The sequence below is a fragment of the Onychostoma macrolepis genome, chromosome 07 (assembly GCF_012432095.1).
Source record: "Onychostoma macrolepis isolate SWU-2019 chromosome 07, ASM1243209v1, whole genome shotgun sequence".
NCBI classification, from domain to species: domain Eukaryota; kingdom Metazoa; phylum Chordata; class Actinopteri; order Cypriniformes; family Cyprinidae; genus Onychostoma; species Onychostoma macrolepis.
The window spans coordinates 39776161-39791528 of record NC_081161.1 but is presented as its reverse complement, the minus strand read 5'-3'; the positions used below and the strand labels follow the sequence as shown (position 1 = coordinate 39791528).

At 36.3% G+C, this 15368-nt stretch overlaps 1 protein-coding gene across 5 annotated transcripts in view; it reads left to right on the top strand.

The window, feature by feature from the left end:
* The window catches only part of ntrk3b (neurotrophic tyrosine kinase, receptor, type 3b), a 139543-nt gene that overhangs the window by 56041 nt on the left and 68134 nt on the right, over positions 1-15368 (top strand). For 3 of the 5 annotated variants that reach the window (XR_009272039.1, XM_058782028.1, XM_058782027.1), the window contains exon 4: positions 7070-7138. The exons of 1 other annotated variant lie outside the window; for it this stretch is intronic. Coding sequence is in view for 2 of the 4 variants with exons in the window: in XM_058782028.1 (XP_058638011.1) it covers positions 7070-7138 (69 nt within the window). In the remaining 2 variants the exon portion in view is untranslated. Of the gene's footprint in view, positions 1-7069; positions 7139-9793; positions 9837-15368 lie in introns of those variants that run through there. One more of the 5 variants, XM_058782030.1, reaches the window with a different exon arrangement.

Here is a 15368-nt window from a genome sequence, read left to right as displayed (position 1 = left end):
ACTCCACTTTTTTTGGAAATAGGCTCATTCTCCAACTCCCCCAGAGTTAATAAGTTGAGTTTTACCGTTTTTGAATCCATTCAGCCGATCTCCGGGTCTGGCGATAGCACTTTTAGCATAGCTTAGCATAGATCATTGAATCCGATTAGACCAGTAGCATCGCGTTCAAAAATGACCAAAGAGTTTCGATATTTGTCCTATTTAAAACTTGACTCTTCTGTAGTTATATCGTGTACTAAGACCGGCGGAAAATGAAAAGTTGTGATTTTCTAGGCTGATATGATTAGGAACTATACTCTCATTCCGGCGTAATAATCAAGGAACTTTGCTGCCGTACCATGGCGCAGCAGGCGCAGTGATACGCGGCGCCTGAAAGTAGTCCCCAGCCAGGTAACTGGTTATAATATAGCTGGGGACTACTTTCAGGCGCCGCGTATCACTGCGCCTGCTGCGCCATGGTACGGCAGCAAAGTTCCTTGATTACTCTGGGGGAGTTGGAGAATGAGCCTATCTCCAAAAAAAGTGGAGTGTTCCTTTAATTTAATCTAATTATATGGCAGCAGTGTTTGATCATTCAGGATAAAGCAATCCCAGAATGCATTGCATCAAATGTCCATTTTAAATGTACTGTATTCCATTTAATGCTAAAAACAGTGTACAATTGTAACCACCAGGCTACGTCACCTGACCATTTGCATAGTTGGGCTTTTTGAACTTGATCCAGGCATCAATAGCAGGTTCATAGCAGAGGAAATACATATGAATATCTGGCCTGGTTTAGGATCAGCTGGGCTGCAACATTCACCATGTGCTGCAGACATTTTATTGCTCATACTGGGCCGTCGGCCAACAGTGAGTTGGAGTAATGAAGATGAGACCAGTGTAAGGGCTGTACTGTAGTAAATCTCCTGTCCAACAAACAGGAATAGAGATCTAGTGCTTTGAATTCACAGGTTTGTCATTATCTTAAAGGGGTCATATGATGAGCAATCACATTTTCTTTGATCTTTTGAAATAAATGAGTTTGATATACTATGAAAATGTACTGTAACTTTCACAACTCAAAACTTCTTGAAATGAGTCTGTAAAATCAACTCTTCTGAACTTCCTCAACTTTCTGACCTACAGATGCATTAAAGGAATGGTTCACTTAAAAAAATGAAAGTTTGCTGACAATTTAGGGCATCCGAGATGTAGATGAGTTTGATTCTTCATCAAAACTTTGGAGGAATTTAGCATTACATCACTTACTCACCAATGGATCCTCTGCAGTGAATGGGTGCCGTCAGAATGAGAGTCCAAACAGCTGATAAAAACATCACAATAATCCACAAGTAACCCGTGTGACTCCAGTCCATCAATTAATGTCTTGTGAAGTGAAAAGCTGTGTGTTTGTAAGAAAGATTAAAACATTACTTTCAGCTAAACTACAAGTCCTCTTTTCATAACATTGCTTTCTCCAGTGACAAATACATCTCATATTTCCAGAAAAGAAATATGCACAGAACAAGCACAGTTTATAAGCGAAAACATTCCAAAACATTTCTAAACAAATATGTCTGTGGATTTTGAGGACAAGAAGGAATGGACTTCTGGAGGAAGCAATATTGTGGATTATGGACTCGTATTTTGGCCAGAAGCAACAGTTTAAAGCTAAAATGCCTTAATGATGGATTTGTTTCTTACAAACATGCAGCTTTTCACTTCACAAGATGTTAATTGTTGGACTGGAGTGGTGTGGATTACTTGTGGATTATTGTGATGTTTTTATCAGCTGTTTGGACTCTCATTCTGACGGCACCCATTCACTGAAGAGCACCCATTGGTGAGCAAGTGATGTAATGCTAAATTTCTCCACATCTGTTCTGATGAAGAAACAAGCTCATCTCCATCTTAGATGGCCTAAGGGTGAGTATATTTTCAGCAAATGTAAATTTTTAGGTGAACTATTCCTTTAACACATGACCGTCTGCAGTTACATGATGTTTTTTGTGCAGACATTTGGCTGGTCATGGTGAGTTTAAAAGGAGAAAGCACTAGAGATGTTATTCCTAAACATCAAACCATACAACATCGAAAAGTCTGCCAAACCTTGTGCTATTCCTAACTGCGTGTAGCACCTGTCACTCTGCATATCCTTCTTAACAATCCCAATGTTAGAAAAGAGCAAGTCAAGTTATTTTTAACAAAGCGCCTGATCATTTCAGTCTGACTACTCATTTATATGGCATATTTCAGCTCAGACGGTGTTGCAATTTCATAGTGTGCATGGTTTTTGGATTTTGGACAAGATGGTTCAAGAATATTTGGACCCCACAGCAAAAAGCAAAGTGTTTCTTAAAGGCAAAGCAGCAAAAACAGATGAGTCATGGGGCAAAAATGACTTGAATCTCAGTTTGAACTTTTCTTTTCTTGGACTATTCTTGGACAAATTAGATAAGTCTGTAAGTCTACAAAGAAGAATTTTTTTTCTTCTCAGATGTTGTGACTCTGAAAATAAAGATAATTTCTCTAGCAAAAGAAAAACTTTTTTTTTTTTAACCGAAAACTCTTGCCTGAAAGATTATTTTATAAATGATCCCTTGCTAACTTGTAATGAATATTTTTAAAAAGTTGATATTTGGGATGAAATAGTATAATCAGTATAATCAGAGCTGGGTAGATTACTTACTAATTGTAATCCATTACTGATTCCAAATTACATGACAAAAATTGTAGTTAGTTTCATAATCCATTACATTACACATTTTAGGTAATAATAAGACTACTTTTTTGATTACTTTTAGATTATTTTGACCTAACTTGTTTATCACATTGATTTAAATAGGATAATATTGTACCACATTGATTTAGAAATGCAAAGAAATAGAAAATAAATTCCATTTGTTGTTGACATGTTGACATGCATTAAACATTAATTATGTCAAGGTTTCCCAAACTGGGGTTTATGAGTTTACTGAAAAGCACATTTATTTAAAAGATGAAAAAGAGGAATTAGGGAGAACCAATGAATTATGAATAATTTATTGCTATTGAGTGAATAACATGTATTCATGTAATCAATAAAACAGTAACCGTAGTCTGATTCCGAGTATTTTAAAATGTAATTTAACCTAATTACAAGTACTTAATTTTTGGAATTATGTAATCAGTTACTGCTCTGAATATCATCATATTGTTGCCATGTAAAGGCGTTTTTGATAGCACCACAGAGATACCGAAAAACATTTTACAAACATTTTAACAGAAAAAGTGCACTTTAATATGCTTCACCTTTAAGTAACACCCACAAAGATGTGCAATTACATAGATTGACTTATGCAACACATTTTAATAAGACTCCATCAGAAGCTCTTGAAGCAGAAACTGAATGGTTGAATTACTATGAGTTTCAAATAAAAATGGACTAATGCTCAAAGGCCTCAACCAGAGTGTACGCGTGTGTGTTTTTGAGTGTGTGTTGTGGGTGTTGACACTTTAAAGCGCACAGTGGCAACAAAACCCCTCCCCCTGCATCAGGCCGCATCAGAGAGCTTGTTGCTATGGCGACTGTCTTTGGCAGCCAGCAGTGCTTGTTATAAAACTCATAAGAGTTTCTAATGACCCTGAGAATACGCCAGTCGTCTAGTCAAAATAGCTTCTTATAAGACATGCATCCATCTCTCCAGCCATCTTACAGCTGTGTGTTTCTCTAAAGAGCAGATTTCTAGAGAGAAAATACTATGTGGTTGCAAGGTAGTTGATTAATAGTCCAAGTCAAAAGAGCCCACCAACAAGTTCAGTGGTTTTGTTCTATCCTTCAGTCTAATTTTGTGGAATTTTTCCTATTTAATCATGCACTTGGGCAAAAATTGCATGCCTTTGTTTTGTTCACTTGTAAGAAGAAAGTGAAGTGACATGTGCCCAAGTATGGTGACCCATACTCGGAATTTGTGCTCTGCATTTAACCCATCCAAGTGCACACACACAGCAGTGAAAACACACACACACCCGGAGCAGTGGGCAGCCAATGCTGTGGTGCCCGGGGAGCAGTTGGGGGTTTGGCACCTTGCTCAAGGGTCTCACCTCAGTCATGGTATTGAGAGCACTAGACATTCACTCCCTCCACCTACAATCCCTGCCGGAACTGAGACACAAACCCACAACCTTTGGGTTACAAGTCTGACTCTCTATCCATTAGGCCACGACTACCCCAACAGTAAGCTGTACAGTACAGTAAACTTTTAGATGTACAGTAAACAAGCTAAAAAACCCAGAGCAACCCCAAAAAACGAGCGTTTAAGGACACAAAAGTAGAGCGCAAAATGTCATATTACTCTGAGAACTGCGCCCACTGGAGGGAAACGTAATTGGCGACAGGAATTATTTTTAACCATTCAAAGGATTATTTCACCACCCTATGTGAACCTGAGAGGAGGAGATATATTAAGAAACTCAATTTTATTGGTCTATGTCAGTGCCCCTTTTCCTTACTTTCCTTTTGTTTGAGAAATAATACAACTAAATGGCCCAACTTGAAATACCCCAACATCTACAATTATTTGTGTCCTTAAACACTCATTTTCTTGGGGTCGACAGCATCTAAAAACGTAGGTCTGGGTTTTTTAGCTTGTTTACTGTTCATCTTGTCACATAGCAGCTTTTAGGCATTGTTCTTTTTTTTTTTTTTTTTTGTTATAAGTCAGAAATGACAAAGAGGCAGCTTCCCGCAATACAAGTCAATGCAAAGCCCGGTGTGGGTGTGGCCTAAATGTGCTCTATCTCTAAGTCTTCTTTTCTGTTGGAAACATAAAGGCTATACGTTTTTTTCTGAGTGCTTCCTTAAATGTATTATTTGATATATTTGAGATAGACAGGAACAGATCTACCAAAAGGTTTCAGACCATGGACCATTTATAACCATATTTTGCACTGAAATCTAAAACAAATGCATTGATAAAAATGATTGTATTACCATTTTGCCCAAATATTGATGCTTAATATGATTTAAGTCGAATTACAGACCCATTCTGTGACGTCCGTTCTATTTTTTTCTCCATATCACGGATGTCCATCTTTCTTTATAACCAGTGGATTTATCTAATGCCCCCCACCACATATCATGCCTTTGGCTTTGTTGGTTAAAAGCCATTTACAAGTCCCAGACCACCTCTTTGTATTGAATTTGTTGGCTTTTAAAACCTGCAGTCTTTCATTGCGTCTACTGAATTTGTAGACGGCGAACTGCTCAAGTTCTCTTTATTGATTTGGCTGAGCGGCCCCTGCAGCTGCTCCTTTTCTCTCAGCTCCTCTTGGCAGTGATGGAGGCTCTCTCTGATTTCCTGTTGCATAAAGTCCTTCTCTCTCATGTTAACTCTTTCGTTAATGTTGTGTTTCACAGAACGTGTTCACTGAATTACACTTTTTCTTGCTCTTTATATTTGTGTCTAATTATTTTTAGCATATGTACACTTTTAAAATGTACAGTATTTGACTCATTTTGCACTCATCAATGTATCCACATTTGAAAGTTTAGGGTCGGTAATTCATTTTCAGTGTATTTGAAAGTCTCTTTCATTTATTTATTTGACCAAAAATACAGTAAAAACAGTAATATTGTGAAATAGCTGTTTTATATTTTAATATATTTTAAAATGTAATTTATTCCTGTGATGCAAACCTAAATTTTAAGCGTCATTACTCCAGTCTTCAGTGTCACATGATCCTTCAGAAATCATTCTAATATGCTGATTTGCTGGTCAAGAAACATTTCTTATTATTAGCAATGTTGAAAACAGTTACGTGACATTTTTTGGAAAATGTGATTCATATTTTTAAAGATTATTTGATGAACAGAACGTTCAAAATAACAGCATTTGCTTGAAATATAAACGTTAACTATGGTCACTTTTGATCAATTTAATGCATCTTTGCTGAATAAAAGTGTTAATTTCTTTCAGAACGAAACATCTTACTGGCACCAAACTTTTGAACAGTAAAATAGTTTACTTCATCCATTTGTTTTGGGACTACAAGAATCATCTGAGTTTCTTCAACTGAAAGAAAGTTCCCAGCATGCTTTGCGTAGGGCTGAATCAGGAGAATAAATGTGCAAATGAAGTGCTTTTCTGTGGTTTTGTTTTTGAGTTAACATAAAGACATGCTAATGTTTAATATTCACTCATGTCTGACATTTTAAGAGAGTGTCTGCTATATTATGTAAATCTGCTGTTTACAATTTTGCTGAAGAGTAGAGCTTGTGGTTATTTGGCTCTGAATGAATACTATAATGTATATAATAATGGATAATAGCTGTGCTAATACTGCATACATAACTGAACATTAAACACTAACAGGTCTTTCTGTTTACTGAAATACAGATTTGAATATACTAAAATCTACTCAGTTTAATTCAGTGAATATAAATAAAAAACATAAAGTTCTGTCATTATTTGCTCATCCACAAGTTGTTCCAAACCTGTAAGAGGTTTGATCTTTTGCTGCACACAAATGAAGATATTGTGAAGAATACTGGTAACCAAACTATGGACGCTTTCTGTATTATGGAAGTCAATGGCTACCAGCACCAGCATTCTTCAAAATATCTTATTTTATGTTCGGCATAAGAAAGAAACTCATACAGGTTTGAAACAACTTGAGGATGAGTAAATGATGACCATTTTCATTTTTGGGTTTCATTCTATTCTATTCTATCCTATTGTGAATGCATCATGATCATGTAATTTCCCCTTAAAAAAAAATGAAAAAATAAAATGTTGTTCACCAGTTTTTCAAAAAAAAAAAAAAAGTTAGACAATTTATTATATTTTCAACATGAAATCGAAATCGATGTGATTCTAGTCATATTGTGCTTAATTCAGAGGATGTTCTTGAAAATACAGAAAGAAAAAAAAGTACAAATTTGCTTCATCTTTCTCTCTTTTTCAATCGGCCACAAATCTCACAGGAAATATCACATTTTGGGAGTAAAATGTGTCGCAAGCCTTATGTTATGTTGATTTTATTGCTTCCTGTGTTCACAGCTAAATCATAAATTGCTGTTCCTCTTTCTTTTTGTCTCCTTGCACAGAAACCTGTCCAAGAACCCTCTGACGACACTCTCTTGGCAGCTTTTTCAGCACCTTCAGCTGGTCGAACTGTAAGTTCATCCTGCATTAGTTAATAGTATTTCCAAAAGTGAGATAACTGCATACATTCAATTGCCAAATTGCAGTTTAAAAAACACACCAAGCAATAATTCCTCAAACTCTCTCTGAGTAGATTTTCTATGATAAGCAGCTCTCGCCTGCTAAATTGGACGCTGATATCCAGGCTTGGTGCTTGATCGCATTGCTGTGTTCATTAGAAATGTTTTCAGCACTTTACTGTCAACTAATTTGTTTGTGCGCCCCCTGCTCCCATCCTCCGATAGACTTGTGTCTCTTGTCAAAGCAAAACATCTCCGGTGATGAAGCAGAGACACTTTTTCCATGTCTGCGAACAGTCGAGTCGCTCGTGCTGGTTAATTAAGACATGGCAGTGAAATGTATTGGTCTTGTCTGCTGGGAGCCTGACCTCATTTTCTTGTTTGTCATGAATATTTGAGCAATCTGCATGCACATAAAGTGATGAGTTTGTTTATTGATTGTGAGCGACGATGTGGTGTCTTCATGTTGCGCTTTAAATGACAAAACAATTCAATTCTTTTGAATTTGACACGTCCCGTCCTCGTTCTTTGTTGTGGCTGAACACAACTTGCAGAGCCGCTGACATATGTCCTGCTTAATTTTTTATTATGCACATTTTTGGCCTTTCATTTCAGAATGTGTTAGGGGTTTTCGGGAACGTGTGTATTGCTGTCTTTTCCTGTCCCCCGTATTGTGGATATTGTGGATGATATAAACAACGCATGTTATTTGTCCAAAGTTTTACCAGAATCTGATTTGTGTTAACTGTTATGGTGAATTAGGCATATTTACCAGGTGGGTGCTTTAAAGATCATTTCAGCACAGTTCAGCTAAAATGCAGGATAATTTAGTACTGAATTTAATAAGTGTTTAACTGCACCTCTAAAATGTGCCATTATGTGGAAATATCAAAAGATCAACCTGGCTCAAGTACTGTTTTGTGTGATTATTTGATTTTAGGCCATTACTGGAATAACTCTGTAAGGAATAACCTGTAAATATCAGGAACATTATAAGAATCAGACCTGGGAAAGTTGTAGAAATTAATGAATGTCACAGACATTTTTATAATGAATGTAAATCTGTCTAGTTACTCCTGTTAGTTCGTTTGTTATTGTTTTTAATGAGAGAAATCTACAGTAAATTATGATAAGAAGCTTTAATTAATGATGATTAATTGTGAAGTGAATTCATTGGATAATAAGAAGGTTTGGAAACTTGCTTAAGTTATATCACTGTTGTAGTGCACATATTATCTTTATTGTAGATGATGATATAGACACCACATGTCATATGTCTAAATTTGTCCTCCAGAAAATTTTTATTTTTCTTATTTTTTAAATCTGATTTCTTTTAACCATTTTGGTGAATTAGGCATATTTACCAGGTTGGTGCTTTAGAAATAATTTGAGCAAAGTTTAGTGCTAAATTGGAAGATATTTTAGTACTGAATTTAATAAGTGTTCAATTGCACCTCTATGTGCCATTAGGAGCCAATATCAAAAGATAATCCTGGCTCAATAGTGTTTTGTGTGATTCTTTAATTTAGGGCCACTTACAGAAATAACTCTGTAAGGAATAATGTGTAAATGTCATGGAAATTATAATATTCAGACCTGGAAAAGTTGTTGAAATTAATGAAATCTTGAAGTCATGGAAAGTTGTATAGTCAATGTAAATCTTTGTTATTCCAGTTAGCTCTTTTGGTATTGTTTTTTGAGTAAATTATGTTAAAAGTTAAAAGCCAGATTAACTAACAGCTTGCACTAGTGCAAACCCTCTTTTGGCAATAAAAACTAGTTTATACAGTATACTCTCTAGATTTACTCATATTTATGTGAATTATCTTGAATAATTTGAATAATCGTGATTTACTAAGATTTGCGGTATTTGTGCCATTCTTAAACGCCATTATTAAACTGATTTTTAGGCAGTTTTGTATTGTTACAGTGTTGGTAGTATAAGTAAATGAACTATAAGTAATGTTTATTATTTTTCCGTGTGACAAGCACCAAGATATCTATGTTTATTTGTCATCAGAATCCACGAGATGACACAAACCTTTCATCCAGTGGACTTTTGACATCTTCTAGGGCTTCATGAAAACTACAGATCATACTTCTGCATTTTTGTATCCCTGCTCATGAATAGTCTGATCAAGCCCGCTGCATTATAGCCAGGTGCTGAAGTTTTCCTACCTTTTCTCTCCACAACCCTTTTTCTGCTATATCTAGTCATGCAGCACTTATTTACAAAAAATAAATTGTGTTTCTACTGCATAGACAGCCAACTTGTAGCGTTCCTTTACATCAAATACCATTACATCAAACATTTCCAAACAATGACGGTACCGACAGCCAGAAAGAGTTTAGCAATATAAAATTAAACAGGACATAATGCAGCTTTTAAGTTGCAGTGTTAAACGGATAGTTGCTACACAATAATTCTAGACAATGAAGGGATGATTCAGCCCTCATGTTGTTCCAAACCTCTATGACTTACTTTCTTCTGTGGAGCATAAAAGAAGACATTTAGATTTTTTTTGTTTTGTTTTTTCCATACAATGGAAGTTAAAGGGCTCCAATGTTGTTTGGACCCCAATGTTCTTCAAAATATCTTCTCTTGTGTCCCACAGCAGAAAGAAAGTCATACATTTGGAACAACAAGAGCGTGAGTAAACGATGACAGATTTTTGTTTCATTTGTTTGGTTAGACTATTTCTTTAAATGTCTGAAAATGTGTGCATGATTTGTCAGTTTAAAATGATGTTTCAGAGTTCAATCAAAGCATGTAACCAATTGTAATGTTCTTGCTGTCCTGCATTATCTGAAAGTGATTTGGTGATACATTCACCACTGGCATGACGTGTCATCAAAATGATTGATCATATGGTTAAACTGCACTTAAAATGAAAATGGAAGAATGCATTGCAATAAATCCGACAAAGTCATTGTCTTCAAGGACACTTAGTACACAAACATTTGCAGACATACTTCATCAGCATAAGGTCTGAGTGCCTCTGTCTGAGTGAGTGAATTCTTCCTTTTCTTTTTTTTTCAAAGGAAGTGACATCAAGATGGGCTGGGGGTTACAGGTCATAGCTACATTTTTCAGCCTGTTGCTTTGACAATATTCAATATGACTCTTGGGTTGAAATTACAGTTCCTTTTATTGAAATAAATGAATTTACTTGTTTTTCACTCACAAGAGCCATCCTTTCAGCAAAACAGACATTATAGCCATTATTAGATTCAAAATGTTTGATGCAAAAAGTAAAATAGAGATACATTTTCACTAATGTAGCAATAAAAAAATCAATATTTATCAAAATGTGTGTGTGTGTGTGTGTGTGTCATTTTTGATTAAATGGATGTATGGCTGAATGGAGGAAAGAAAAAGCAAAAAGCATAGGAAAGAACAACTGGAAAATCTGCATTCATTTCCACTGAATATACTTTGTAAACAAACAAATTTAAACTTCACTGAACAAATTGCATGTATTATGGAGATAAATGGTGTAGATTGGTATCAGTTATGTTGCTGTGGTGCTGTAATAATGGTGTAATCTTCAAAGCTAGATGAGATTCACGGGCATTATTGATTTTCAGACCCAGTGAATCCATCCTAACAGTCATTGTAATATAATATCAGCCTGAGGGTTTGGAAAAAGAATTGAGAATTTAGACTTTATCTGTTAGGACAGCGATTCTCAACTGGTGGGTCACCGGTCTGTTCTGGTGGGGTCATGAATAGCAGAAGAAACCATGAAAATACTGAAATGCAGAAAACAAATAATAAACCACAACATCAAATTTTAAATATGTTTTTGTTTACTTTTAAACAATGTTGGTATTGTTTTGGGTCTCCTCTCCACTTAATGTCTGGATTCTGAAGCGAAACCAGACCCACTGCTTTAAAGCACCACAATGTTTTGTTTTATTCTTCAAAAAGAAAATGATCCCATTACATTATATGCATCTTACAATTTCATTTCTCAATAGCTTTCAGGTGCACATGCACAACTAAACCTCATCAGCGTGCATAATCATGTTATGGGCTGTCAATCATCGTTGATGATAGTCAGGACCCCCGTTGGCCACCGCTGGGTTATTCCTGGCAGCGTAAATTATGTCTGTGTTTAAGCGCAAAGCACGTGTAATTACTTAGAAAACAAAATGCATCTTTTTTTGTTGCTCTTGATAGACTTTCTCGCAACTTCTTAGTTTACCTCATGAACAAACTCTTTCACATTTCTGTCAGAATTACATTCAAATCATTTTGGTGATTCTGCCTGTCAGCTCACTCCACGTGTTACAGATGCGTTTGTTCTTGGGGGTGACCTGACTTCTGGAGGTTTGCAGAAAGGGATTTGCAAAATAATGAAGGGCTCTGAAAACATACAGTAGCGCATTTTCTAACCCGAGCATACAGATTAATGGACTAAAGTTTCACGCTGAGATCAAAGCCTGTGGGTAATGATATACAGTTCATCACGTTGTGAGCGCCTCATCTTTCTTTCCATTCAGCCACTGCAAAGTGAAATGTTGTATTGTTCCAGTAACCAATGTCCGCTCACCAAGTACAGCATTGTATGTTATCACATTCTTATTTGTCAGCATTATATGCACAATCATGTAAGAGTTCATTAGTTTTAGAAAATACAGTGGGTACGGAAACTATTCAGACCCCCTTAAATTTTTCACTCTTTGTTATATTGCAGCCATATTTAACTCAGGTGCTGTCCATTTCTTCTGATCATCCTTGAGATGGTTCTACACCTTCATTTGAGTCCAGCTGTGTTTGATTATACTGATTGGACTTGATTAGGAAAGCCACACACCTGTCTATATAAGACCTTACAGCTCACAGTGCATGTCAGAGCAAATGAGAATCATGAGGTCAAAGGAACTGCTTGAAGAGCTCAGAGACAGAATTGTGGCAAGGCACAGATCTGGCCAAGGTTACAAAAAAATTTCTGCTGCACTTAAGGTTCCTAAGAGCACAGTGGCCTCCATAATCTTTAAATGGAAGACGTTTGGGATGACCAGAACCCTTCCTAGAGCTGGCCGTCCGGCGAAACTGAGCTATCGGGGGAGAAGAGCCTTGGTGAGAGACGTAAAGAAGAACCCAAAGATCGCTGTGGCTGAGCTCCAGAGATGCAGTCGGGAGATGGGAGAAAGTTGTAGAAAGTCAACCATCACTGCAGCCCTCCACCAGTAGGGGCTTTATGGCAGAGTGGCCCGACGGAAGCCTCTCCTCAGTGCAAGACACATGAAAGCCCGCATGGAGTTTGCTAAAAAACACCTGAATAAGATTCTCTGGTCTGATGAGACCAAGATAGAACTTTTTGGCCTTAATTCTAAGCGGTATGTGTGGAGAAAACCAGGCACTGCTCATCACCTGTCCAATACAGTCCCAACAGTGAAGCATGGTGGTGGCAGCATCATGCTGTGGGGGTGTTTTTCAGCTGCAGGGACAGGACGACTGGTTGCAATCGAGGGAAAGATGAATGCGGCCAAGTACAGGGATATCCTGGACGAAAACCTTCTCCAGAGTGCTCAGGACCTCAGACTGGGCTAAATGTTTACCTTCCAACAAGACAATGACCCTAAGCACACAGCTAAAATAATGAAGGAGTGGCTTCACAACAACTCCGTGACTGTTCTTGAATGGCCCAGCCAGAGCCCTGACTTAAACCCAATTGAGCATCTCTGGAGAGACCTAAAAATGGCTGTCCACCAACGTTTACCATCCAACCTGACAGAACTGGAGAGGATCTGCAAGGAGGAATGGCAGAGGATCCCCAAATCCAGGTGTGAAAAACTTGTTGCATCTTTCCCAAAAAGACTCATGGCTGTATTAGATCAAAAGGGTGCTTCTACTAAATACTGAGCAAAGGGTCTGAATACTTAGGACCATGTGATATTTCAGTTTTTCTTTTTTAATAAATCTGCAAAATGTCAACAATTCTGTGTTTTTCTGTCAATATGGGGCTGTGTGTACATTAATGAGGAAAAAAAGAACTTAAATGATTTTAGCAAATGGCTGCAATATAACAAAGAGTGAAAAATTTAAGGGGGTCTGAATACTTTCTGTACCCATTATATGTTTTGTATATATTAATAATATTTCTTATATAATGTAACATCATCCTTGACACGACAGAATGTTTCTATGCAAATCAAATAATGATGCACCCAGGATTGGGACGATATTTTCACTACCAGGTTTGGGGTCGGTAAGATTCTTTTAAAATGTTTTTATATTGTGATATAAAAACATATATATACTCTTATGCTCACCAAGGCTGCATTTACTTGAGTAATATTGTGAATTATTATTCAAATTTAAAATAACTGTTTTGTATTTGAATATAGTTTAAAATGCAATTTGTTCCTGTGATGCAAAGCTGAATTTTCAGTATCATTTCTCCAGTCTTCAGTGTCACATGATCCTTCAGAAATCATTCTAATATGCTGATTTACTGCTCAAGAAACATTTCTAAAACAATTGTGCTGATACATTTTTCAGGATTCTTTGATGAATAGAAAAAAAATCAAGCACCAAGCGTTGATCGGTAGTATGTATATATATTTGTTGCATGAAATTGTATTTTAAGTGTCTTTGTTTTGCAGTAAAAAACATGTTTGTGCTCCAGAAGTGCTAGAAGTAGTAGAAGCACAAGTACTAGAATGCAAATGCTCCTAGCTATGCAAGCTCGATTTCACACGTAGTTGCTTTCTGAAATGTTTCTGAACATAATTCATAATTCTGCAAAAGTACGTGTTGTGTTCTGAGGCATTAGTGTAAACTGCCTTCTGTAGGCACTAAAGCAAGCAGCTGTCTGCTGCAGTCACTTCTCTCTTTTCACAGTCTTGCAGTTAAGTTCAGCTGTCAACTTGTTATAGCTAGCTATCTGAATAATAAGGCATCTGTTTTAATGTCACAAACACAGAGAGGAACTCTATTACCTACATCAGGACTGAGATTTGTCACGGGACAGTGCGCTTGCAATGTGTTGGCCAAGCATATTTATGTACTTGCATATGTTTCTGGTCTAAAATAAAGTAAATATCTGGAATCTATTAAGATGTGCTTTCAGAGAATGTATCTTGAGGGTTTTTTTTTTTTTGCATAAACATATCATTTATAATCTGATGTTTTAGTAACTGAATCTAGAATTTCGCTGCTGGGAATGGGAATTGTGTGCTTTGTGCACTTGCAAGTTTTACAGCTTTGAAATGCAAATAGCCTTGCTTTTAATGCTGTTTATGTTATGCATCATGTGTGTGACATGTAAAAAGACGCAGTTGACAAAATGTTCATGTGTGCAATGCATGTCATACAATAGTAAATACAGTCAATTAGCAGATGTTTTTTTTTTTCAAAACAGGCTACACTTACCAGGGCAAAATTTAGCCTTAATAAAAGAAAATAAGGAGACTAAAATATTCCTTAATATAAGAACATAAGGAAAAATATTTAATTTATTATAATACAATACCTTTATAGTTTAGGAATCTTTTTTTTTTTTTTTTGGAACCAGAATATCAATATTACACAGGAAAACTATTTTCCATAATGCAGGATTTTTAATTATAAACGAGCCTGAAAAGCACCAGGACTCTTATTTTGAAATGTATATTCTTTTACTATTGCTGGCTGCTCGTTCAAAAACATGAGAGAGATAAAATATACACTCTTACAACAATTTACAATATACAGTATTACAATATAAACACCATAAACTAAACACTGTCGCAATTCATCATGTGTTAAATGTGCATAAATGCATGGTATTCACTGATTGCGAGCTGCTCTGAAACCGCGAGCCTGTAGAAAGTGTAACAGCACCACGTTTTGACTTTGAACATGTAGCACTTATTATTTTATGAATCGTAGTCTTTTGAAGTTTAATAATCACATTAGGCTGTATTGTGATTTTCCGTTAATAAATTTAAGAACTTTTAAAAATGATAATCAGGATTTACCGTATGTTATAGTATTTATAAGATATTTGTTTTTTTTTTTAAACAACTGCAGGGACTTGTTTTATTCGCACAAATGCTTCTACTGTAAATACATTTTACAGTTCTCACACTCAAATGTGAGTGTAATGCTCGCACCGTTGAGCCCTGCTGCCTGTGGTTATGAGACTTACTCGAGGGCATGATGGTGATTGCTTATGGATCTCCCCATGTG